General features: G+C 35.5%; 1 protein-coding gene across 1 annotated transcript in view; it reads left to right on the plus strand.

The window, feature by feature from the left end:
* SLC49A4 (solute carrier family 49 member 4) overlaps positions 1-26,859 on the plus strand; it is an 89,732-nt gene that overhangs the window by 29,373 nt on the left and 33,500 nt on the right. The window contains exons 3-5 of the mRNA XM_079155316.1: positions 9,089-9,354; positions 15,279-15,408; positions 25,357-25,465. Of these exons, the coding sequence (XP_079011442.1) occupies positions 9,089-9,354; positions 15,279-15,408; positions 25,357-25,465 (505 nt within the window). The remainder of the gene's footprint in view (positions 1-9,088; positions 9,355-15,278; positions 15,409-25,356; positions 25,466-26,859) is intronic.

The raw sequence follows: 26,859 nt of genomic DNA on the forward strand, positions 1-26,859 counted from the left end.
TATGTGGCACAGGAGAACCATGGTTGCAGATGAAATTAAACTTGTGCTATGTTTTGGTTATGATTTAGTTGTCTCCAGTAGGTCCATTGTGATTGAAGGCTTGATCTACAAGGTGGTAGTATTGAGAAGTCATGGAACCTTTAAGAGGTAGAACCTAGTGGGAGGTCCTTAGGTCCTAGGGATGAGGTATTTCTTGTGGGAACTCTTTGGTAGTTCTCCAAGAGAGTTGTTGTGAAAGGAACAAGCCTGTTGTTCCCTTCCATCCCAGCCACCTATATTTTCCATGCTTCCTGACTGTTCCCACATTCTCCCACCAGGTGATACAATTAGGTAGCAGCCCTCTCTACATAGCCTGTGCTGTGCCATTTGGACTTTCAACCTCCTAGCCAAAAAACTTCTTTTCCTCCTAAGTAACCTGTGTCTGGTATTTTGTTTTGGTAACAAAAAGCTGACTGATATAGCTTGCTCCTCATAATCAACTGACCTTAAAATAGGGAGAATGTCCTGGGCTGTCCAAGGGGGGTCTGATGCAATCACAAAAATTTGTAAAAGAGACAAAAGAGGAAGTCAGGGAGGGACTCAGATCACAGTTGCTGACTTTGAAGATAAAGGAAGGACAAGGAATGTGGGTATGTTACTGTCTATGGATACTGGGTTAATTGTCTCTGTTCAGCAAAGAATTGAAGAATAGGACACAGAGAGAGCAAGCAAGAAGTAGGTTTATTGCAAACGCAACAGAGATATGGAGATATACTTCTCTGAAGAGAAGGGGCCCCAGAACTGGGAATATGGTGGGGGAATATTGGCCTATTCATTTTATGGTCTCTGAAATTTTTTCCTTTCCTTATCTCCTCCCTGTCCACATGTTCCTCACTATTGATTGGTGCCCCCTCTTTCCACGTCTGTTTTAGTTTTTTCTATTGGATCCCTACTTACGAGCACAAGTATGGAAACATCTGTCTGATTGGGTCCCCTCCTTGTGTCCATGGGCACTTTCATCAAGCAGGAAGTTGACATCAGAAGATTCTTTCCATGTTCCTTTGTTCTGGCTCTGCCTCCAACCTCCTTACTTGCCATCTTGCCCTGACTGCCTAATCCCTTCTACATCTTCCCTCAGATAGCTACTAGAAGCCAGAAAAGGCAAGGGAACAGATTCTTTCTCAGAGCCTCCAGAAAGGAACACAGCCCTGCCAATACCTTGAATCATGTCGGGCTTCTGATTTCCAGAACCTAACACTAATATGTGTCATTTAACCTGTAGTTTATGGTAATTTGTTGAAAAGCAATAAAAAACTAAATGAACCAAGGTGTGTGTGTGTGTGTGTGTGTGTGTGTATTAAACAGTAGTACTCAATGCTGGTTAAGCAAGTAATAGGGACCATTACTGATGTAAATTACTATAAATCCTTCTGTAAAACAATTTTGGAGTATGTTTCAGAAGGCTAAATGTTCATACACTTTGCTTTATTGATCCCAATAGATTACATGTTTAAAATGACCTAGTGCAACTGTATATTCATTATGATTTCTGTGATTACCTACGCTTAAGTAATGATTCAGGGAAAGATACATTGGGAAAAGAACTGAAAGAAAAACAAGACTGAAAATCAAAATATTATTAATAGTTGTCTGAACTGAGGTGTTCAGTTTGTGATTTTTTTTTTCTTCTCTAGGCATTTCTTTTTTAAATTTTCTACTATAAGGATATATACTTTTAAATTAAGAGGACAAAATAAAATTTTTAAGACAGTAAGACAAAAATAAGACAAAAAAATAATAAGACAAAAAATAATAAGACAAAAATGTGGGGAGGTAGACTTCTCAGACCTGGACTAAGTCTATTTTTCCCCTGTACCTTGCTAAGAGAGTACTGTCTATGAGATAAATGTGTTTGGAGAAATGGAAACAGAAGGAGAATAAATGATTCACTGAAGATTAATAAAGTTAGTGGGAAGCTGAGTCTTCTTGTATCTAATCCAATATTCTTTTCATTGCTTTTATGTTCTTTCTCTAATGGCACCTGATAAGTTATCATTTTAAGCATTCAGGGATGGCTGTAACATTCATCTTCATATTCTGTTCAGTGTCCAGCTACAAATGCCTTGACCATAGTGGATATTCAAGATATATTTAATTGAGTCATAATTGACCAAAATCATTAAAGGAAATAAAAGTATAACAAAATTTTATAAAAGAAAACCGAAACTACAGAAAAAATATTTAGAAGACTCGAGCAAGGCTTTTCTACCATCATCTCTATTTTTTCTTTCCTAACTTCCTTTTATGAGGGGATTTCAGCCACGTCCAGCGTGAATGTGGGGAAGAGTTAATTGCCGGAGGGCAATGCTGGCTATGAATCAATTAATTACCCATAAACTTACCTAATCAATAAATACACAAGAGTCAATACTCTTTTCAAATGAGAGGGTGTGTGATGGATTGGACCATACCAGATATGGCTTCTAACAAGATGGAGTAGGCCACCTCTCCTTTATAGTCACACAGGTAAAGGGGGCCAAGACGGGGAGGGGCTTCTTCTGTGTTGGACAGGATGGGGTGGAGTTAGGACATCCATTTGCTCAGGGAAACTAACATATGACCAAACAATGAACCATTCCCACACAGGGCCATCTACGCCCCGTCGATCTGCAACATTACCTCATGACTGCCAGTTCTTGGGAGTCAGGCTTCTGTGTCCCATGGCACAACATCTGATTCTGCTAGATATGGATGGTTCCCCACACTTTTATAGTTAACTCATAATATTTCTAGCCCTTTTGTAACTCTCTATTCTTGGGCTAAATGAAGGAAAGCTATTTCTAGCACCTTTGCCATTCACAATATCCAAGAATCCTATAACGTGAGTTTATTTTGATGTAGGATGATTAGGAATTGGGAGAAAGTTTCTAAATTGTTGGTATATTAAGTCTTAGAGGTATTTTATTAATTTAAAAATAGTTCATATTAAAAATACATAGTTCAGTTGTGGTGGTACATGCCTTTAATCCCAGCTGCTTAGAAGACTGAGGCAGGAGGATCACGAGTTCAAAGCCATCCTCAGCGACTTAGCAAGGCCCTAAGCAACTCAGTGATACCCTGTCTCTAAATAAAATTAAAAAAGGGCTTGGGATGTAGCTCAGTGGTTAAGTGCCCCCTGGGTTCGATCCCCATACCAAAAACAAGCAAACAAACAAAAACAATACAAAAAAATCCCCACAGAATATAAGTTAAGAACTTCAAACTTACACTGAAGAAGTATCTGCTAAATTTCTAAAAAACTCAAATGTTATCATCAATGCTAGTCATAATATGCTAGAGGTTTATAAAGTAGGTCTTTAAAGATATGCCAGGTACTGTTTGCCTTTGGATAGGTGAACCTTGGGTTATATTAACAAACAGTGTTTTTTTATTATTCTTGTTATAAACAGAGAACCTTCAGAATAAGACCATGTGGGAAGTAGAGAGATTGCGGACTGATGAAATCATTCCTAATTTTTTGTTTCTTGTCCTGGCCTCACCTAGGCTTCCCACAAGCTATTAAGCCTGGGCAGTACTAATACTCGTGGGCAGCAGTTGAACCCTCTTGTCTCTGCTGTCCCAGCTCTGCTGATGCTAGAGGGACTTCTGTATCTTTGATTTAGTCTTTCAGTCTGCCATAGAACTTCCTTCTGCTCATCCATTTTTCTACCTGGCTTACAGGGATTGGATGAACTAGATTTCAGAGGTAGGCAGAAGCTAGGTAAAAAGAGAAGAAAGGAAAGAAAAAAGATGAGGGGGAAGAAAAGGGAGCTGGGTTGTGGGGCAAACAGAGGGAGTTAAGAGGTCAATACGAGGAAGCTGGGACATGAGCAGGAGAGTACAGGCTTGCTGTTGGACAGATCTGCAATGGTGCAGAAGACAGGCAGTCCCTTTACTGTGAATGTGCCCTGACATTTATCAGACTGATGATTTAGGTAAGGAAGCCAGCAGTTGGCCCTTGAATCACCTAGTCAGCTTCCAGAAAGCTCCCTTTCTGTTGGAGAGCTTCTTGCCCAGGATAAAAAAAAACAACCTCTAACATATGGCCACCCACCCCCAAGCCCACTGCGCTTGAAATGGTTATGGCACACTGGCCTTGCTTTTACTACCCTCTATATATTTTTGAAAACAATTTGTTTCCAGAATATTTTTAGTCATCATTTTTTCATTTTGCTGCATTTAAATTTCTTAAAATTTATAAATGGAAATGAACTAACGTATGCATTATATGGATAATTTTTTTTTTTTTTTTTTTTTTTTTTTTTTTTTGCAGTGCTGGGGATTGAAACCAGGACCCTTTGCTTGTGAGACAAGCACACTACCAACTGAGCTATACCCCCAGCCCCCTGGATAACTTTTAAATGCAGTTTTGTTGTGTAATTTAGTAACCATTTGACCTTCACTCCACTTGGATCAATCCATACATTCCTAAGAGCATCCACACTGCCTTTATGGAGGCACTATGGAGAATTTAGAAACCATGGTCCTGACCTACAACTTAAACTTTTATTTGGGAAAACAAACCTAAGACTTGTAATGATGACACAGAAAATTTAGCATTAAATTATGTGATGGACTTTACTGAAGATTGCAAGTTGCCGCTCTTTGTTTTCCTACGTCATTGTTAACAGCTTAGATCCCTAGGTACGGATTAGTTTCTGAAAACCAGCTTCTTTCACAAGTGTATTGGGTTAATCACAAACTACATCTTATGTTATGTTATGTTTATTTATTTATTTATTTATTTTTAATACAAGAATTGAACCCAGAGGCTCTTTGCTACTGAGCTGCATCCCAGTCCAGTTCTTTAATTTTTTTTATTTTTTTGATGGGGTCCAGCTCAATTGCTGAGGGTCAGTTTAAGTTGCTGAGACTGCCTCAAACTTCCAATCTTCCTGCCTCAGCCTCCTGAGTCACTGGGATTACAGGTGTGTGCAACTGGCTTATTTTATCTTATTATGTGAGACAGAGAAATTGTTCAAATTTTCCATTTAACAGGGTGTTTTTCACTTTACTAAGCTTATGCAAGTTGAGTAATCATTATACAAAATGCTTAGAACCAGAAGCTTCTCAGAGTTGGGTTTTTTTCAGATTTTTTTAATAGGTGCATATACATAATAAGGTTTCTTAGAGATGGGACCCAAATCTGATTCGTGTATACTTTTTATACATAACCTGAAGATAATTAAATACATTACTTTTAGTGTGCCTCCATTTTGAACATGGCCTGTCACATGAGGTCAAGTGTGGATTTTCCACTGATGGTGTCATGTTAGCACTAGACTTTGGTGCATTTCAAACATCTGACTTTCAGAAATTTTTGTTCCTGCCTGTTTCCAGTCATTTGAATGAATAGTGTAAATCTAAATTTCCATTTCTTCACACACCTGCCCTCTAGCCTCAACATTCTGCTGATGCTGCTTCTATTCAGATCACAAATGACCTCCTTGTTGTTGAATTCCAGTGGTTCCATTTGTTTTGTTTTGTTTTGTTTTATTTTATTTTATTTTATATTTTATTTTATTTTATTTTATTTTCCCAGTGATTACATTTATTATTATAAACAGTCTTTCTGTTTGGCTGGATACTACCAGCCACTCATTCTTCCTGAAACTCCCTTAGTTGTTGTGGCACTAGTCTTTGACTCTTATTTCTTTCCTGCCTCTCTAAGGGATCCTTCTCAAACATCTTTCTAGACTCTTCTTCCTTTGACTATTTTTTAATTTTGTCATTCTCCAGTCTTTATGCCTCAATGCAATCCAACTTCAACATGTAAATCTCGGTTGAGACGTCTTTCTTTAGCTTCTGGCCTGTATCCAGCTCCTTACTGGACATTTTTACAGAATTATGGATGCCTCCCTCCCAATATCCAGTCATTTGCCTGGCCATAATGATGTATTTCCTTAACAGTTTCACAAACCATCCTTTCCTCCATCTCCCCACTGTTTTTGTGACTGCCACCTTCAAATTATGCCACAGTCCCTGTCCTGGACTCCGTCCCTGCAAGTGCCCCACTGTGGCTTTCCTTCAGCCTTACCGTTCTCTGAGGGGTGAGGAGTTTACTCTTTGTCTAGGCTGCACAAGCATTAGGGCAGGCCTAATTATTGCCTTATTTTCCTTTATGTTCCAGATACAGATTGAGAGATGATTCTTCACCTATTCCTAGGGCTCCTTAAAGACAAGGACTTTGGCTTTTAGTTTTTACATACCCATACTCCTATCACAGTACCTACCCAACACAAAGAGAATACTTAATACATATTTGTTGAGTAAATTAAGTAATGAATGCAACTTATATTAAACATTCTATTGTTTCATCTTCTTTGTTGTCATTTTAAAGAGTTTATGGTAACCAGGCATGGTGGTACAAACCTGTAATATCAGCTATTCAGGAGGCTAAGGCAGGAGGATCACAAGCCTGGCCAGCCTAGGAAATGTAGTGAGACTCTGTCACAAAAGGGCTGGGGATGTAGCTCAGAGGTAGAACATTTTCCTAGCATGCACGAGTTTATGGTAATATCTAATATCTAGATGATTTTATTTTATTATGCCTTAGGGTCAGCATTTTTCTAGAAAAACTTATCTCTAAATTTGCATTGCTATTAAATGGGAAAAGTAGACTTCATATATTAAACAATTTTATTTTAAACATATTTTTACAAATTCGTTTCATAAAACAAGCATAAATGAATTGTATTAATTCATTTATCAATGGTGGGGAATAAAAAATAGTAACATACATGAAAATCTTGATATTACAAATGAATGTAACATTACAGTTACTAGAACAACAGTGCTTATGGTCAGTTATATCAGTAACTGCCAAGTCCTAAGATACTCTGTGGTACCGGTGTGAGAGGAATAGGACTATGCTCAAGAAAGCGACAAGATGCAGAAGAATGGAACTCAGTTTACCTGCCCGGTTTCTCATTAATTTAATGAGTAACCCCAAGATCGCATAGACCCCCTGTTAATCTCATTTATGAAGAGTACATGTATATATGATTACTTTTAATGCAAAATGCATATAATTATTTAATATTAGTAACTTTTAAACACCAAGTTAGCTTGTTTTACTTCCTGAGATGACCTTTTTACTCTGCTAATTCAGTGTGCTGTAGGTTGGCTTCCTGAGTTCATAGGTCATAGACCTCTAAACCAAAAACCTATCTGCAGTGTCCCTGCTGCTCTACCTTCTGTAGACATTCCTTTATGCTCTATGACTTGTGTTTGTTGCTTAGTCTAATCGTGATTATATTGAGAGGTAACAGAGTTCAGTCACGACAGTAGTTGGAGTTTTATACCTTAACTCTGAGAATTCATACTGTCTTATCAGTTTTTTGTTGTTTGTTATTATAGATTATTTCTTCCATGTTCTTCTTTTACCCTTGACAGTTTTAGGCATAATAAAATTTACTCATTCCAACCCTTCTCCTAGATGAGTCTTTCAGGAACTCCCCATTGAAAGTATTAAATAGCAAAGAAGTTGCCTTTATGAACCATCATGTTCTGATTGTGTCATCGTGAGTCATGGCTAGGACCACTTAAGACTTTGCTTCAAGAATACTTCTACTGATGAATTGCAGTGGGGCACCATGAGATCCACTGACTTTTGGAGAAACTATTTGGTTTCAGAAACAGTTTAAATTTCTGTCATCTAGAAAATTGTTCTCCTTACATGAAATTTAAAATGCCTTCCATTTTCTTAATTTAGTAACATTAATGACAGACACTTGGAGATATTTTACCTTCACATAATTTTTCCAACATTTATGATGATATGGGCAGATCTAATTGACATATTTCACTTCTCACTCATTTGTGATTCTACATTAGGGCCCTACTTTTCCCCATAAGTCTGTTTGTTATTTCTTTCTGCATTCATAAATGTTTTTTTCTAAATGACTTAAGATGCCAGTTAAAATATATATGAGACTCACATGCTGCTTAAGAAGCTAAACAATAGCTGGGCATAGTGGCAGTAATCTCACCTGCTATAATTCCAGTATCATAAAAATGTCACCTATGTTGTCCTTTCCCTTTCTTCTGCCTCCAAGGCTGAAGAGATTGACCAGACTCCCTTTCTTGTATATGCTTTTTTTTTTTTTTAGTGTAAGGCTTCTTTTTTCTTTAAGGCTTCTCTTGAATGTGAAGGTGTATATTATGGGTAGCAGAAGCAATGGGGCAAAGCGTTTGGTCAGCAGGGTATAAGAGTGTTAAGTAGAATGTTAAGATAAGATGAACAAGAGAACAATGGAAGGAAAGCAAGAAACTACTCTTCACTAAAATCAGAATCAGAGTATTAGGACTGGAAGAATGTATGCAAGGCCCTAGGTTCAATCCCCAAGGCAAGAATTTGTCTCACAAGTGGCCTGGAAATACATATGGAATTTAAATTCATCTCTTCATTTTATGGGAGAAGAAATGGAATTCCCCCAAAGTTATATGTTACCTAGGGCCATTTACCTAGCTGGTTACAGAACTCAGCTGGAACCTAGGTCCTCTGATTGCTCAACCAATTTCTTTGCTATAAGAAAATTCTAAATGCCTTTTTCTCCCTAATACCTAAAAAAGAGTAGGTATGAAATGTACAACTCAGCTGTGTCTGGTGGCATTTAGGATGTCTATTAACAAGTGGCAGTCTAGTAGAAAGAGTACATATTTTGGAGTTTGACCTGGGTCTAAATTTTAGTTGTGTCTGTTGGTACTTGGGAAAGTTTCTTAATCTTTCCAAGCCTAAGCTTTTATGTTTCAATAAATGGGGAAAATAATTGACATTATTTTGACATTATTGATATGATAATTAAATGAGCCAAGGCTTTAGGAAGTATTTAGTTTGGTATGAGGTGTAAGTCAGGAGATTCAGTAAATATTTGTGAAATAGGTGGCAGCTATTACTGTATTTTGTCTCCCTCATCATGGAGGATCAGCACAACTTTTAAGTGATGTCAGTTTACCTTTTAGTGTGTTTATTCTTTACAGGGATGTGTTCTTATTGCCATAGTGAAACTGCTAATTTGGCTAATTTATTGTCACATACCTCACAGCATCTTAATTTTTTTAATTCCAGATTAATCCATGGAGGACAGATGTTAAATGGATTGGCAGGTCCAACTGTAATGAATGCCCCGCCATTCCTCTCCACAACCTGGTTTTCTGCAGATGAACGGGCCACTGCCACGGCGATTGCCTCCATGCTCAGCTATCTGGGTGGGGCATGTGCATTTTTAGTTGGTCCACTTCTTGTTCCAGCTCCCAATGGGACATCACCTCTTCTTGCTGCAGAGAGCAGCAGGGCTCATATTAAAGACAGCATTGAGACTGTGTTGTATGCAGGTAATCTGAAACCTTTTCTCTTTCTGTTATACTTTAGTCTACTTTTTGTATACCAGATCACTTCAGATGAAATAGTTAGAAGGACTGACATATACTAATGTACGTAATGTGCTTTCATTGTTTTATACTATGGAGATGCCTATTTAAAACCAACAGCCTTACCAGGAAGTTAAATTTAACATGTATTCTTGATACATAGAAAGTTCTTTTTAAATTTTACTCTTTACATTTGTTTACAGTGAAGTACTATTTAATACATATTCTAATGTCTAAATATCACACCCAGTTTGTAAAACTACACATCATGATTACCCATAAACATTTGTCAAGCATTATTGGTAGCTTTTTAACCCATTTTCTCCCTTGCAATTTCCCCATTATTTGCCCTGTTCTCTAATCATCACCTTGATCACCTATTATTTGTTTGCTTGCTTATTTGTTTTCAAACAGGTGTCACTGTGTTGCCCAGGCTAGAGTCAAGCCATCTTCCCACCTCAGCTTCCTGAGAGCTAGAACTCCAGGCATGCACTGCCATGACCTAAGATTATTCTCTTTGTTTCCTACTCTGTATGTGTGGAGTCTGTTAATCAGGGATATTGACTTTTCTAAAACATTCTCTTGGGTCCTTTTTGTTTCTAGAGTCAAGTGCCAGACAACCCTGTTCCACTCCCTTATAGATCTTCTTAAATCTGTCCTCTTTTCCAGCTGTCTGTTTATCATTTTCTTCTGCATAAAAAACACTTCTTATAAGTGTTCACTATACAAAAATCACTGTGCTAAGTACTAGGGATTGGTGAGATCAATGATGAGACAATTATAATACAAATAGAGCTATACGGAGGTAGGAAGACTAATTGTCTGAATTTGGAGAGAAGTTGAAGAAGGATCGAAGAAGACTTCACCAAGTTATGATAATTTAGCAAAATTAAGAATTTCATAGGAGTTCACTGACTGGTCAGGTAGGTTAGGATATTCCACACAGGGAGAACAGCACTGCAAAGTCAGGGAAGATGTGCAAGAGCATATCCAGAACACCACACATAATTTGATATGAATGTAGTGGTATAAATTTGTGTGTTTGGGTATTGGTAGCAGGTGGTAGGAAATGAGGCTGAAGAGATAAGGAAGCAGATTATGCCAAACTTTGTCTTAATTTGTGTATTCACTTATGAATTTAACAAACATTTTGAGCCCCTGTGTATCTGTTGTTGTGCTATGCACTGAGGTGGATACAGTTTCTGGTCCAGCGGACCTTCTGGTATCCTGAAGAGTGCAGACAGGCAAACAGTTGTAGAACAGAATGCTGGCATCAGTTGCTCTGACAGCTCAGAGGAGGAGTACCTAGCCCACATTTTGGTTGTGAAGTAGAGTTTCCTGGAGATGCAGCATCTAAACTTTCTGAGAGATGAGACTTAATCAAATACAGTGAGCAGGAAGAAGAATAAAATAGAACCATGAAGAAGAAGCCCAATAAAGTGACAACCTGATACATTCAAGGAACAGGAAGCCCAGAGTGGCGTAGATCTGGGGAGAATAGTGATAGGAGAAGCTAGAGAGAGAAGCCAGGCCATGAGACCTCAAGCAGGGCTAAAGTGTTTGGATTTCACCATGGCATAGGCAAAGACCACACTCCGAAGTTTACATCAGAGGGTAATATGATCAGATTTACATTTCAGAATATGGTTTAGAAGAAATAAAACTGAAAGTAAGGGCAGTAACAGTATAAAAAGTATTTAACCCTTTCTAACTATATAGACACCTCTCCTTTTGAAGGAAAAAATTGAAAATGTAAAAATACATATACAAGGTAACCTGAAAACATAAGCTTTAAACATCATCTTAGTAATATCATCCATTTTATTGAAAACCTAAGCCATGGTTGTATCTTTTAAATGTCTGTGTTTTAGGTACCATTAGGCATATGTTAATGTCCTGCATCTGCCTGGCTCAAGGCTCCCATGCAGTCAGGCAGAAGTCCTTGCTCACAGCTTCCAGTAACTTCCTTGGTACTTTCACACCCTTTCAGTCTGCCAGTCTGCCTTTCTGAAATGCTGCCCCATGATTCTTTAGATGACTAAAAATACTTTTGCTAGAATTGCTCCCTCAGATGGTTAAAGACTCTTTAACTATTCCAGATAAGAGCACATAAGAAAAGTAAACTACAGACCAAGATCTCTTAGGAATATAGACACAAAGGTCTTAGACAAAATGTTAGCAAACCAAATCCATCAGCATATAAAAAATATGATATATCATAGAATTCATCCCAGGAATGCAAGATTCACTTAACATTCAAAACTCAATTAATATACTATATCAATAGAGTACAGGAGGAAATGTGATCATATTAAGAAATAAAGAAGAAGGATTTGACAGATCCAACACCCTTTCAAAATAAAAACAATCAACAAACTAGGAATAGACAGGCATTCCCTCAACCTAATAAAAAGCATATACAAAAGACACAAATGTAACATCATATTTAATTGTCAAACACTGAATGGCAGTACCAAGACAAGCACATCTATTTAACATTGTGTTGGAGGTTCTAGCCAACATCACGGAGTAAGATAAAAGAAATTTAAATATATCTAGATGGGAAAGAAATGGCAAAAAAAAAAAAACTTTTTAAAAATTACATGATATTAAATATAGAAAAATTTCTCTGGAATCCACTAACTGTTAGACCTAAAAGATGAATTCAGCAAGGTTTTACAATACAAGATTAATATGTAAAAATTGATTGTACATTAGCAATGATCAATTTAAACATGAAATTAGGAAAACAATTTAGTTTATAATAATATCAATAATATTTAAGAATAAATTTAACAAATCTGTAACATATCTAAAGACTACAAAACCGTGTTAAAAGAAATTAAAGACAGAGTAGAAAGTTATCCCATGTTCATAGGTTGGAAAGCTTAATACTGGGAAAATATCCTCAAATTCATCTGCAAACATGGTGTACCCCTATTGAAATCCTAGCTGCCTTTGTTGCAGAAATTGACACACGATCCTAAAATTGTCTGAAAATGCAAGGGATCAGGAATAGCCAAAACAGTCTTGAAAAAGGTGTTGGAGAACTCACACTTCTTAACTTCAAAACGATAAGTAACAAAACTAATCAAGACAGGATGGTACTGACAATAAAAAAAGTATAGTACTGATCCATGCTCCATCATGGATGACCCTTGAAAACAAATCAGTCACAAAAGACTAGTTATGTGATTCCATGTAAATGAAATATCCTAATACTCAAATCCATAAAGACTAAAATAGATTAGTGATTATCCAGATCTGTAAGATATGAAACTAATGGGTACAGAGTTTCTTTGTGAGATGATCAACAAATTCTAAAATTGTATTGGTTTTATAGTTATATAAATGTACTAAAACCATTGGACTGTGTACTTTAATGTGTGAATCATATGTTATATGAATTAAGTCCCATGAAGTTCTTTACAGAAATGTCTATAGAAAGTTGGTCAAAGAGTATGAACTTGGAATGGACCCACCTTTTGACCCAATTATCCCACTCCTCTGTTTATACCCAAAGGACCTAAAATCAGCAAACTACAATAACACAGCCACATCAATGTTTATAGCAGCTCAGTTCACAATAACTAGATTGTGGAACCAACCTAGATGCCTTTCAACAGATGAATGGATAAAGAAACTCTGGTATATATATACAATGGAATACTATTCAGCTATAAAGAAGAATAATAATATGGCATTTGTAAATAAATGGATGGAATTGGAGAATATCATGCTAAATGAAATAAGCCAAGCCCAAAAAAACCAAAGGCCAAATGTTTTCCCTGATAAGTGGAGAATGATATATAATGGGGGTGGGGGGTGGGGAATGAGAGAATAATGGGGGAACTTTAGAATATGTAGAAGGAAATGAGAGGGAGGGGGGTATGAAAAATGGTGGAATGAGACAGACATCATTACCCTAGGTACATGTATGATTACACAAATGGTATGAATCTACATCGTGTACAACCATAGAAACGAAATGATGTACCCCATTTGTGTACAGTGAATCAAAATGCAGTCTGTAAAAAATTAAAAGCTAAATAAAAATAATAATAATAATAAAAAAAGAAAAAGAATAAGCAAAGGGTTGGAGAAAGTGATGCAAGTAAATAAAAAAACAGTCTGGAAAACTGTTCTTCATGATTTTTTTCTTTTTTATAGTAATATTTTAAGAATTCATTAAAGATGATTTCTCCCCAAAACAAAGAATATCACAGGAGAACAAATACAAATAACCAATAAATATATGCAAGATGCTCAGTGTTACTAATAATTAAAAGAACAGTAAAGTAAAACAACTCATTAACTTCTTGTTGCTCTTTAGATTGAGAAAGAATAAAGAGATTGAGAAAATCAGGGGAGAAAAAATAGAATTTGGTAACAATCTTGTCTTTCAGAATTAGAAATTTATAAATTTCCAATTGAATTAACTAAAATGATATGTAGTTAAGTGTCTTATAGAATTGTTGTCCATTTTCCTAAGAAAATATTCCTAGAATTAGAATTACCCAACAGAAAAGACCCCTAGAAATCACTAAGTGAACTCCCTTTATTGGGATTCACCCATATTACAAATCAGTTGGGCTGGGGATATGGCTCAGTTGGTCGAGTGCCTGCCTTGCAAGCACAAGGCCCTGGGTTCAATCCTCAGCACCAAAAAAAAAAAAAAACACACAAATCAGTTAATGGCACAGATGAGTCTGTTATCTAAGTTTCTGGCATTTTTATTAGTATGTGCTTTTCTACTAAATTAGGTACAGTTAATGTTTTAGTCAGCTTTTTCACTGCTGTGACTAAAAGATCTGACCAGAACAATCGTAGGGGAGGAAAAGTTTTAGAGGACTCACGTTTTCAGAGGTTAGTACATAAAAGGCCAGCTCCATTTCTCAGGGCTCGAAGTGAGGCAGAACATCATAGCAGAAGAGTGTGGCAGAGGGAATCAGCTCATATATTGATCAGGAAGCAGAGAGAGTGTCCATTTGCCAAATACAAATATTTATACCCAAAGCCACGCCCAGTTCCCACCTCCTCAAGCCACACTTACCACTTCAGTTACCACTCAATTAATCCCTATCAGGGGATTAAATCACTGATTGGGGTAAGACTCTTACAACCCAATCATTTCTCCTCTGAACCTTCCTGCGCTGTCTCACACATGAGCTTTTTGGGGACACTTCACGTCCAAACCATAACTGTTAACAAAAACTGGGAAATCCAAGTGCCAGTGCTATGGAGGGAAGAATCGAAAGTCCTAAGAATTTACCCTTCTGTAATGGGGCCAAACTAGGATGGCTTGACTATTTGTTTTACTTCTGACTAATATTCTATTTAGCTAGGCTTGTGCTTAAATTTGCTATCTTTTGGTTTCTTATTTTTGGATGCTTTCTTGTCTTATTCAATTTTCCTGTACAGTCTATAAATTGGTTCTGTCCTACACATGGATCAGAAATCCTATCCTTGATCAAACAAACATTCTATCCTGTTTTTGCCAACTTACTTTCATATTCTTTCTTTCTGAGTACCATACGGACAACCATCCTAGACCTCTTTTACAGTAAATTTCTTTTGGCTTGAATGTGATTTCTCCGTAGAGTAACAGTTGTTTACTCCCTTGGTCTTTTTGACTATGTGGTATGCCATTGGACCACCATGCTTCTTTGTTTATAGCATGACTTCTTACCTGTGGCCTGCCAAAATTTGTATCTGTGCATATCCGTCTTTACCACCAGACTGAGCTATCTTGGCTAGGTGCTATGTTTTACCTATCTTTATACATCTAGGACTTATTTGATACTCAGTGAATATTTGTTAAATAAATATTTGAGTATTCAACTTTTTGTGTCACTGGTTAACACTTCACTAATTCTTTTTTCTTTCAGAATTTGGAGTTGTCTGCTTAATATTCTCTGCAACACTAGCTTATTTCCCACCCCGGCCTCCTCTTCCTCCCAGTGTTGCTGCAGCTAGCCAGAGGCTAAGTTATCGGCGCAGCTTTTGTAGGCTGTTAAGGTAAATAGACCTGGAGTCATTGGGTGGTGGTAGTTAGCACCTCAATATGATTCCATTTTTTAAAAAGATCATTTCAGATAGTAATTGTCAGCAACATTAATCAGTTTGTAAATAATTAATAAAATACTCATTAAATATTTGTATTTCCTATGAGAAATCTATCTTGAAAAATCACCCAAAACAAAAACCTCTCTATTTTTGCCTTATCTACATACTACCTATAGTATTATTTATTTATTATTTTTAAAATCAAATTTTTTTTCTTTTCCTTAAATAATTTTCTTTTATAAAGAAACTTGTATCATACAATAGTGTCCATGAAAGTATGGGTTTTATGTATTTATTACATTTTTCTAATATGCAGATTATTTTATTCATTATCTATTTGCTAATGCACAATAAAATGAACAGGTGCTAGCCAATGCAAAATGAATAAAATAAACTATTATTTCCATATCACCTAAAATCTTCTCATATGCCACCAGTAGGATCATACTTTAAGAAACAATTTATTATTTTATTTTAATGGCATAACTTAAACATAGTTAGATTAAATTCTACCCTTGAAAGCTCAGATGATTTGATTCTTGAAAGCTAAATTTGATTCTTAGGAGGCATAGAACATCACTGTTGATTACGATTTGTAGTTGCACCTTTGAACTTACCTTTGGAACATCAGCTCTCTTGGTTGGTTCTTGTCTTCTTTCCCCTCAGATGGTAAATTCCTCTATAATACTACTATCCAATAGGAATACGGGAATATAATTTGAGTCACAATGAGAATATGAATATAATTTGAATCACATGTATAATCTTTAATTTTCTAGTAGTCTCATTTTAAAAAGGTAAAAAGAAACAGATAATTTGTAGCATATTGTATTCAACCCACTGTATCTAAAGCATCATTTTAACATGTAATCAATATTAATAACTGAGATATTTGACATTCTTATATTCATATACAAATCTTTAATATCCAGTGTATATTTTCCCCTTATATCACTTTTTATATCAATTTTTTTTTTATCATCTTAAAAATTTAGCATTTTATTGCAGTTAAAACAGTCAAACTCCTTTCTTCCATCTTCTGTATTTTCTTTTTCTTTTCAATTTTAATTTTACTTTTTTTATTGTAAACAAATGAGATACATGTTGTTTCTCTATTTGTACATGGAGTCAAGGCATACCATTTGTGTAATCATAAATTTACATAGGGCAATGTTGTTTGATTCATTCTGTTATTTTTTTTCCCTTTCCCCCCACCCCTCCCACCCCTCTTTTCCATCCATACAGTCCTTCCTTCCTCCATTCTTACCACCCTCCCTATCCCTAACCCTAAACCTAACCCTAACCCTAACGCTAACCCCTCCCACCCCCCATTATATGTCCTCATCCGCTTATCAGTGAGATCATTCGTCCTTTAGTTTTTTGAGATTGGCTTATCTCACTTAGCATGATATTCTCCAATTTCATCTATTTGCCTGTAAATGCCATAATTTTATCATTCTTCATGGCAGAGTAATATTCCATTGTGTGTGTGTGTGTGTGTGTGTGTGTATATATATATATACATATATATATATATATGCGCCACAGTTTCTTTATCCATTCATCAACTGAAGGGCATCTAGGTTGGTTTCACAATCTGGCTATGGTGAATTGAGCAGCAATGAACATTGATGTGACTGTATCTCTATAGTATGCTGATTTTAAGTCCTTTGGGTATAGGCCAAGGAGTGGGCTAGATGGGTCAAATGGTAGTTCCATTCCAAGCTTTCTGAGGAATCTCCACACTGCTTTCCAGGGTGGCTGCACTAATTTGCAACCCCACCAGCAATGGATGAGTGTACCTTTTTCCCCACATCCTATCCAACACCTATTTTTGCTTGTGTTCTTGATAATCACCATTCTAATTGGGGTGAGATGGAATCTTAGTGTAGTTTTGATATGCATTTCTCTTATTACTAGAGATGTTGAACATTTTTTCATATATCTGTTGATTGCTTGTAGATCTTCTTCTGTGAAGTGTCTGTTCATTTCCTTAGCCCATTTGTTGATTGGATGATTTGTATTCTTGGTGTAGAGTTTTTGGAGTTCTTTATTGATTCTGGAAATTAGCGCTCTAGCTGAAGTATGAGTGGCAAAGATATTCTCCCACTCTGTAGGCTCTCTCTTCACATTACTGATAGTTTCTTTACTGAGAGAAAGCTATTTAGTTTGAATCTATCCCAGTTATTGATTCTTGCTTTTATTTCTTGAGCTATGGGAGTCCTGTTGAGGAAGTCTGATCCTAAGCCAACAAGTTGAAGGTTTGGACCTACTTTTTCTTCTATAAGATGCAGGGTCTCTGTTCTGATTCCGAGGTCCTTGATCCATTTTGAGTTGAGTTTTGTGCAGGGTGAGAGATAGGGGTTTAATTTCATTCTGTTGCATATGGATTTCCAGTTTTCCCAGCACCATTTGTTGAAGAGGCTATCTTTTCTCCATTGCATATTTTTGGCCCCTTTGTCTAGTATGAGAAATTGTATTTATTTGGGTTTGTGGACACTAAATTTTTATTGGACTATTTAATGTATATTTGGGTGTCATTAAATTTACAGTTGAAAAGTAGTGAGTAGTTTTTCCCATTTTGCACTAAATTGAAAATAAGTAATTACATTTGAATTAACACAATTTGGATATTATAGAATAGTCTCAAATTCTGTAGGCAATTGTTCAGGGCTTAACTAAAGGTCTGTAGAACATAGTTTTTGTTTTTAATTTTTTCCTCATAATTTTTAACAAAATTTCCACAGCTAAAATAACATTTTTTACCAGTTCTCCATTGAAAAATGGTTTTCTTTTTATGTAAAAATCCATACCATTTTATAGCTCATCAAAATCATAAGTTCAAATATATTAAAAGTTGTTTTAGAATGATTCTTGGACATTTAATTCTGATTTCCATCAACTAATTTTCTTGATACTTTTTTGACTGTTAAAAAGAAACTTCTTATAAAACTTCACTGAGCATTTGCTGAGAATTTCTTTTTTATGTTTTTATTAGTGCATTATAATTATACATAGTAGTGGATTGTGACATATTAAGAAATGCACATAACATAATTTGCTCCATTTGCTTCCTTTCCCCCTGCCTCCTCCCCCTTTTCCTGCCATCCTCCCTCCCCTGACCCTCTTTCTTCTATTTATTTTTTAAATTGATGCATAATAATCATACATAAAAGTAGGATTCATTGTGCTGCATTTATACATGCATACATGCATGTGACATTATTTGGTTACTCTAATGATAGATACACAGATAGGCGTAGATACACACATGCACACACATAATAAAATGTCTGTTAATACTGTCCACTTAAATTTCTTTTCTCACAGCAGACATTTTATTTTGCTCTGCTTCAGCAAATTACAGTGTCATTCATGGTGAAATTTGCAACATGCCTTTTTCCATTCCAGTCTCATATTTTCTTCCTACATGAAATATTCAAATGAGCAAATTACAAAGTTATATCAGTGTATATAAAAAAAATAATTGGAACTGAATCAGTTCATTGACACCAGGAAGATCAGTGATGGGTAATAACACTAGAAAACTCATATGCCAGTGTGCTCACTCTATTACTACCTTACACGTTGCCCCTGGTAAATTGAAACATTGTTCTACAAAATAAAGTTTGGGGGGCTGGGGATGTAGCTTGGTGGTAGAGCACTTGACCTGAATTTGATTGCCAACACCATAAAAAATAAAATAAAAATAAATTTTAAAAAATTAAAGATTTTTTGGTGGAAAGATACTTTTTGCTGCATGTTTTAAAGTTTAGACTTAAATTAGTTAAGATGAGATAAAATTTAAAATTTACCCTCAGTTGCACTAGCCACATTTCATTATTTTTCAAACAGCTAAATTTTTCAGTGAGTTGACCATTACTTTTTAAAAACCATGTGGGGTGGAACATAATAGAAAATATATATTTTAGGGGGTGGGGGGGTACCAGGGATGTACACTGAGCCACATCCCCAACCCTATTTTGTATTTTATTTAGAGACAGGGTCTCACTGAGTTGCTTAATGCCTCACTTTTGCTGAGGCTGGCTTTGAATTTTCGATCCTCCTGCCTCATCCTCCCGAGCTGCTGGGATTACAGGAGTGTGCCACCAAGCCTGGTACAGATTAGAAAATATTGTATCACATGTAATAAACATACTTTTTGTTTGTTTGAGTATATAAAGGGTAGGTCACAGAATTAAAATAAATTTCCTATGCTGGCATATACTGAGAAGCTTTGAAAACCACTTCTCTACATCACCTGGTACATTGCCTTCAACATAATAAACAAAGAAAAATATTAGTTAAGGTGAATTATGGTCAGTAGTACACATTTGTAAAATGACAGTTTAAAATGGTAATTAAAAATAATGTTTGAATATATGTAAACTACTGATTTTTGTATGTTGAGTTTGCACTTGGTAGTCTAAGCTATCTTACTGTTTGTAGTAGATGTTAGTAAAATATCTTGAATCTAAAAATAAACAAATAAATAAACCAAAAAATAAATAAGACACTATTTAGCTAAATTTTTCTCCATGCAAAGCCAGCAGCAGAAGTTAGATACCAGTAGATAAAGCTAGAGAGTTAGATGGGAGTCATATAATAGTAACTTTGAACTAATAATCTTGAACTATTATGTAGGAAATAGGAGTCATTAAAGGCTTTTAAGCTTCCACAGTTATGTACAAGATTTTTCTGACAAGGAAAGAACAATAAATTATCCCTCTGACCACAGTATACCTGTGTTGGCTTCTAATTACCCAAGAATCAGGATCTTCATTTTGTGTTTGAACCATAAAGTATGTCTTTTGTTCTCCATAAAAAGGCCTTTTCACCAATGCCTGACCTCCTTGGTCTCTTCCCATTTTGTCTGTAGCTGCACTATGGCCTGCTCCACCTCTGTGCCCCCCTGGGAGAGGTCTGTGGGCCTGCCTTGCCTCACTTCCCTTACCTAGGGTCTGATTTTCCCTGATCTTTTCAAAGAATTTCCTGGATTAATCAGAGTTACTGCCTCTCTAAATTTTAATTCCACTTCTGGGCCAAAAAATAAAAACCATCAATAACTCTGCTCCATGTTTTTCACCACAATCATTTATTTACTATTCATAAGATTCCCTTCTCTTAATAATGCTTTCAACCTGTATAACCTAATGTAAATACTTCTCTCCCTTCTTATATTGGTGTCATATTTATTGATAGTTGTTTTATCTTTTAGACTCTAAGAGAAGAGCCTTAAGTTAAACATGTTCTTTACTTCAGGGCACATGAACACATTTATTCATTTATTTTTTCATTCATTCTTTTGTTTGTATCTCCTACTCCCATCCCACTCCCTCCATCCAGACCACCTCTCAAATGCCTTATATGTACATCACTTTTGTCTTTGTACTCTTGCAATATATGAATTATTTTGTATGGATCTGTGTTTAATTTATTTAAATGATGGTATACTTTATGTATTATTCCATTTTGATTTTTACATTAAGCACTTTGTGGATTTTTTTTACTTTGTATTTTGAAATACGTGGTAATATACAAGGTAGAATAGTATAGCCCCCATATGCCCATAACCTAATGTCAACAATTATCAAATTGTGCAGCCAATTTTGTTTTATCTCTGCCCTGCCCACTTCCCCTCTTATATTACAAGGCATATTGCAAAGAACAGATCATTTCATCAAGGTATATTTCAATATGTATGATATATTTTAAAAATACAAGAACCCTTTTAGCATAAATATAGTGCCATTATCTTACCTAAAAACTTTTTAATAATAATTGTCTAATACCAAAGAAGTATTTAAATTTCCTTTTGTCTCGTAAGTTTTGTTAACAGTTTGAGTCAAGATCCAGAGTAGATCTACCCATTGCATTTGGTTCAAATGCCTTAAAATCTAAGGATTTCCTTTCCATTTGTCTCTGTTTTCATTGCAACTTATTTGTTGAGGAGCTAGCTTTTTTATCCCCAAAGTCTAGATTTTGTTGCTTGTCTCCTTGTGTGGTTTAACATGTTCCTCTGTCCTTTGTGTTTCCTATAAATTGTTAGCAGAGCTAGCTCTGATTCTGGTTTAGTTTTTGTTCTTTATGTGGCCTCTTATTGAGGCCACTTCCATCAGGAGGTGTATGAGGTCTGCATATAATGTGAGCACTCTGTTTTGAAGATGGGTCCCTCCTACTCTATGTGCACTTAGTGTTTGTACTCCATGGTCTGTCCCTCTATCCCCACTGTGTACCCAGATTGCCTGCAGTTCACTGCAGTGACACCCTCATACTTGTAATTGAAGACCTGAGAATTTCCTTGGAAAATAGACCCTGCAACAGGATTATGAGGTCACAGCATAGTCCAAGCTTAATTTACCAGGTGTTGCCAGATAGTTCTCAAAGATGCCCACTGAACTTAGCATTATCCATTGTTCTAAATTTTGCAGTCTAAGATATAAACTAATATATCTCTTGTTTAATTTGCATTTTGCGACTATTGGTAGTTTTCAGACTCCGTATGAGATTGTTTCATGTTACTGTAGAATTTTGTTAATATCATTTGCCCATTTCCTAATCATAATTTCTTTTTCTTAATAATTTACATATTTTAGATACGAATTCCTCATTGATCTTTAAATTTCCAATATCTACTTCCAGTCTATCATCTACCTGATAATTTTGTTAATGGATTCCTTAATTATTAACTTTTTGGTTTTATCTTTCACATTTAGGTTTTCAATCCATTTAGAATCCACCTTAATATATGATGTTAACTAATGATGTAGGAGTTCTCCCTGCTCCATAAAATAAACCAGAACCACTTACTAAATATCTTTAGCCTTTTAGTACTGTCTTTATCCTGTATCAAATTTCTGAGTCTTAGCTCTCAGTTCTTCATTGTTCTTTTTATTCTTGAATCAGTACCGCTCTGTTTTTGTTACTCTGGCTGCAGTTTGTTATCATATCTGATAGGAGAAGGGCTTTTTCTTTAATTTTTTAAATGGATGACTTAGCTTTTTTAAGAACTTTTATTCTTGCATATAAGTTCTGGGGCAATTTTTTGAGTTCTAGGAAAAACTACTACTAGAATTTTAATTGTGGTTGCATTGAATTCATAGATTAATTTGCATGAATTGACAGTATAAGCTGTCTTTCTATCTAGATTGTCTTAGTGGCCTCAATTATTTATTTTATTTTAAAAATTTTATTCTTTTTTTTTAGATGTACTTGACAGTAGAGTATATTTTGACATATGTATACAAACATGGAATATATCTTATTCTAATTAGGATCCCAGTCTGTGGTGGTACATAATGTGGAGATTCATTGTGGTGTATTCATATGTGTACATAGAAAAGTTGTGTCAGATTCATTCCACTGTCTTTTCTATTCTTATCCCCCCTCCCTTTTCATTCCCCTTTGTCTATTCCACTGAGCTTCTATTCTTCCCCTCCCCACACCTTATTGTGTGTTAGCATCCACATATCAGAAAAAACATTCAACCTTTGGATTTTTGGGATTGGCTTATTTCACTTAGCAGGATAGTCTCCAGATCCAGCCATTTACCAGCAAAAGTCACAAAGTCATTCTTTTTTATGGCTGCATAATATTCCATTGTGTATATATAGCACATTTCTTTATCCATTCATCTGTTGAAGGACACCTGGGTTGGCTCCATAGCTTAGCTACTGTGAATTGTGCTGCTGTAAACATTGATGTGGCTGCATCACTATAGTATGCTGATTTTAACTCTTTTGCATCTATACCAAGGAGTAGGATAACTAGGTCAAATGGTAATTCCATTCCAAGTTTTCTGAGGAATGTCCATACTGCTTTCCAGAATGGTTGCACCAATTTGTAGGCCCACCAGCAATGTCTGAGTGTACCCTTTTCCCTACATCCTCAACACATTTATTGTTGCTAGTATTCTTGATAATTGCTATTCTGATGAGAGTGAGATGAAATCTCAGTGTAGTTTAATTTGCATTTCTCTAATTGCTGATGATGTTGAGCATTTTTTTCATATATTTGTTACTCATTTGTATTTCTTCTGTGAAGTGTTGGTTCAGTTCCTTTGCCCATTTATTGACTGGGTTTTTTTTTTTTTTAATGTTAAGTTTTTTGAGTTCTTTATATACCCTGGAGATTAATGTTCTAATGAGGTACAGTTGGCAAAGATTTTCTCCCATTCTGTAGGCTCTCTCTTCATGCTCTTGTTTCCTGTGCTTAGAAGAAGCATTTTAGTTTGAATCCATCCCATTTATTGATTCCTGATTTTACTTCTTGTGCTTAGGAGTCATGTTAAGGAAGTCAGACCCTAGGCCAACGTAGTGACGATTTAGGCCTACTTTTTCTTCTATTAGTCTCAGGGCCTCTGTTCTAGTGCCTCAGTCTTTGATCTGCATAGTTTTGTGTAATAAATATTGTACTCCTTAGACTGTCTACTTGGTCTTTAGAATTTGTAGTCATATAAAAATCAGTAAAAATTCGATGTCCATTCAATCTTTAGGAGTCTTGTTGAGGAAGTCAGGTCCTAAACTGATATGATGGAGTGTTGGGCCTACATTTTCTTCTCGTAGGTGCAGGGTCTCTGGTCTAATGCCTAGGTCTCTGATCCTCAGTGGCCTTAATTAAATTAAAGGTGACCCTCCCTGCCCCACAGAGGTCCTTGGCCTTTCTGGTTTATTTCTAAATACTTTATGTATTTTCTAAAAAGCTATTTGAATGGTATCTTATTTTCATTACATTTTTGCATTACAATTAACATTTACGCTAAACTTTTTATTTTGAGGTAATTTTAGATTTCCACACAGTGTAAGATATAGTAAAGGTAATGTGTGCTGTTTACCCCAATAATGACATCATTGGGTATTGGTTGTTGGGTATATCACTAGTTCATTCCTTTCTATTGCTGAGTAGTATTCCATGGTATGAATGTGCCATAGTTTACTTAACCATTTATTTGCTGAGTGATATCTGGGTTATTTCTAGATTTGGGCTGTTACTAAAAAAAACTGCTGTAAACATTTGTATTCAGGTTTTGTGTGAATGTAAGTTTTCATTTTCTGGGATCAATATGCATTTGCTGAATTGTGTGGTAGTAGCAGTAGTTTGGGGTTGTTGTTGTTGTTGGGGGTTTTTTTCCCCAAACCATTTATCAGTGTGGTTTCACCATTTTTTATTACCACGATCAGTGCAAGTCATCCACTTTTTGTGCATCCTTGTCAGACTTTTGTGTTATCACTATGTTTATTTTAGTCCTTTCGATAGGTATGCAGAAGTATAATTCCTGCAGAGGACAGTTAGCAGTATCTGTTAAAGCTACAAATATGCTTTGGCCTGGTAGTTGCACATCTAGGAATTGATCCTACAGGTGCACTGTCACAGATGTGAAATGACTTTATAAGAGCAAAAGAGTAAGAGTACATATGTATGGTTACATATGTTTATGATATTTAGTGGATACCGTGCAGCTGAAAGAATGAAGAAGGTATTTCTCTACTGTTTATAGAAAGAGTTCTAAGATCTCTTCATTTAAAAAAGCACAATTCAGGAGCTAGGGATGTAGCTCATGGTAGAGCGTTTGCCTTCCTTGCACAAGGTTCCCTCCCAGCTGTTAAAAAAAATAGCAAGGTTTAACAAATGTGGATATATATGTATATATATGTAATATATACATATATTTGCATTGGACAGTTACCCAAGAGATGCATTGGTAAATGTAGGAAGAGGAAAATGGAAGTAAAAGGGATATGCCCCCATATTTTTATAACTTTTCAACTTTGAGCTACTTAAATTGTATTGCCTATTAAAATATCTTCAAAAGCTTTAATAATAATAAAACAAAAATGAAATCTACTGCCTAGAAATTTTAAAACTAGCAAATTATTCATTTCTTTTACTTCTCTTTTACAGCAATTTGAGATTTTTGATGATTGCTTTAGCATATGCTATCCCACTTGGTGTATTTGCTGGCTGGTCTGGAGTTCTGGACTTAATTTTAACACCAGTACATGTCAGCCAAGTAAGTACTCTGTTTCTTTATATGTAGTAGTTGTTTTAGTTCATTTAATTTACCAATACTGATTACATGTTCTTGGTTTTAACTTGAAAGACTGGGTAAAATATTGTCCTAAATCACTGTTATAAAATCAAAATTCTTATGAAGCAGTTTTTAATTTGATAATAGCCATGAACTTCACATTTGTGGATGAAATTAAGGATGTGAAAAACAGAAATCTTTGTTGTCCTCTTCATTTGTCCTTGCTCCATACTGCATAGAGGAGATTATTCATAAAGAAAATTGTGGATTGTGGGGCTGGAGTTGTAGCTCAGTGGTGGAGCACTTGCCTAGCACATGTGAGGCACTGGGTTTGGTCCTCGGCACCACATAAAAATAAATAAATAAATAAATGTATTATGTCCATCTACAACTAAAAAAATACTTTTAAAAAAGAAAATCATGACCCCCATTATAAAATCTATTGTTATTCCTACTCTAATTTCTTTATTTTCTCTCTGGTCTCAGAATAAGGCTGTTTCATCTCTTCAAAAAATGCCCATTTTACCATACTTGATGACATCCATTTCTTCTTTACTTCCAAATACTATGATAGAAAAAGTAGAGTGAGATTTAGAGGAGCAAATGAAAGAAATTTAAAAGCTCTCAGATTTAAAATATGACTGCTTTTAAGATTTTCTATTTATCACTGACTCCAGTGGTTTTTATTGTGACGTAACTAGGTGGTGATATTTTTCTAAATTTATTCTACTTGAGGCTTGTAGGACTTCTTGAATCTAGGGTTTGATATCTCTCATCAGGTCCTGAAAACGCTTAACCAACACCATTTCAAAACTTGTGTTTCATTTTCTTTAATTTCTCTTCTGAGAACTCTACATATGTTTTGCATTTATACTGTGTTCCATGCATCTTTCTTTTCTGAACTTTTTCTGATCCTTTTGCCTTTTGTGTTTCAGACTTGATATTTTATCTAGCATTTCTCTCAACTCAGTATTTCAGTTTTCAGCTCTGCTTTGCTATTAAATTCATCTATGAGTTCATTTTAATTCTGATGATTTTAAGATATAAAATTTCAATTTGCTTGCGTTTATACATTTCTGTAGAAATGCTCGACCTTGTCTTTAACGAAAATAGTAATTTAAAGTCTGAATCTCATAATTTCATTTTCTCGATTCCCTGTGGATCTGTTTACAGTTTTGACATTCAGTCCAGTTTTCTTATCACTTTATGTGTTCCATGAGTTTTGACTGAGTGCTAGACATAGCATATGAAAAGTTGTAAAGAATTTAACCTTCAAGATGATGTTATTTTCTTCCAGAGAGAATTTGTGGTTTTTTTTTTTTTTTTTTTTTTTTTTCTGGCACAAAATCACATCAGTCTAGTTTCAGGAATTGAGA

This window comes from Sciurus vulgaris (assembly GCF_902686455.1).
Source record: "Sciurus vulgaris genome assembly, chromosome: 10".
NCBI classification, from domain to species: domain Eukaryota; kingdom Metazoa; phylum Chordata; class Mammalia; order Rodentia; family Sciuridae; genus Sciurus; species Sciurus vulgaris.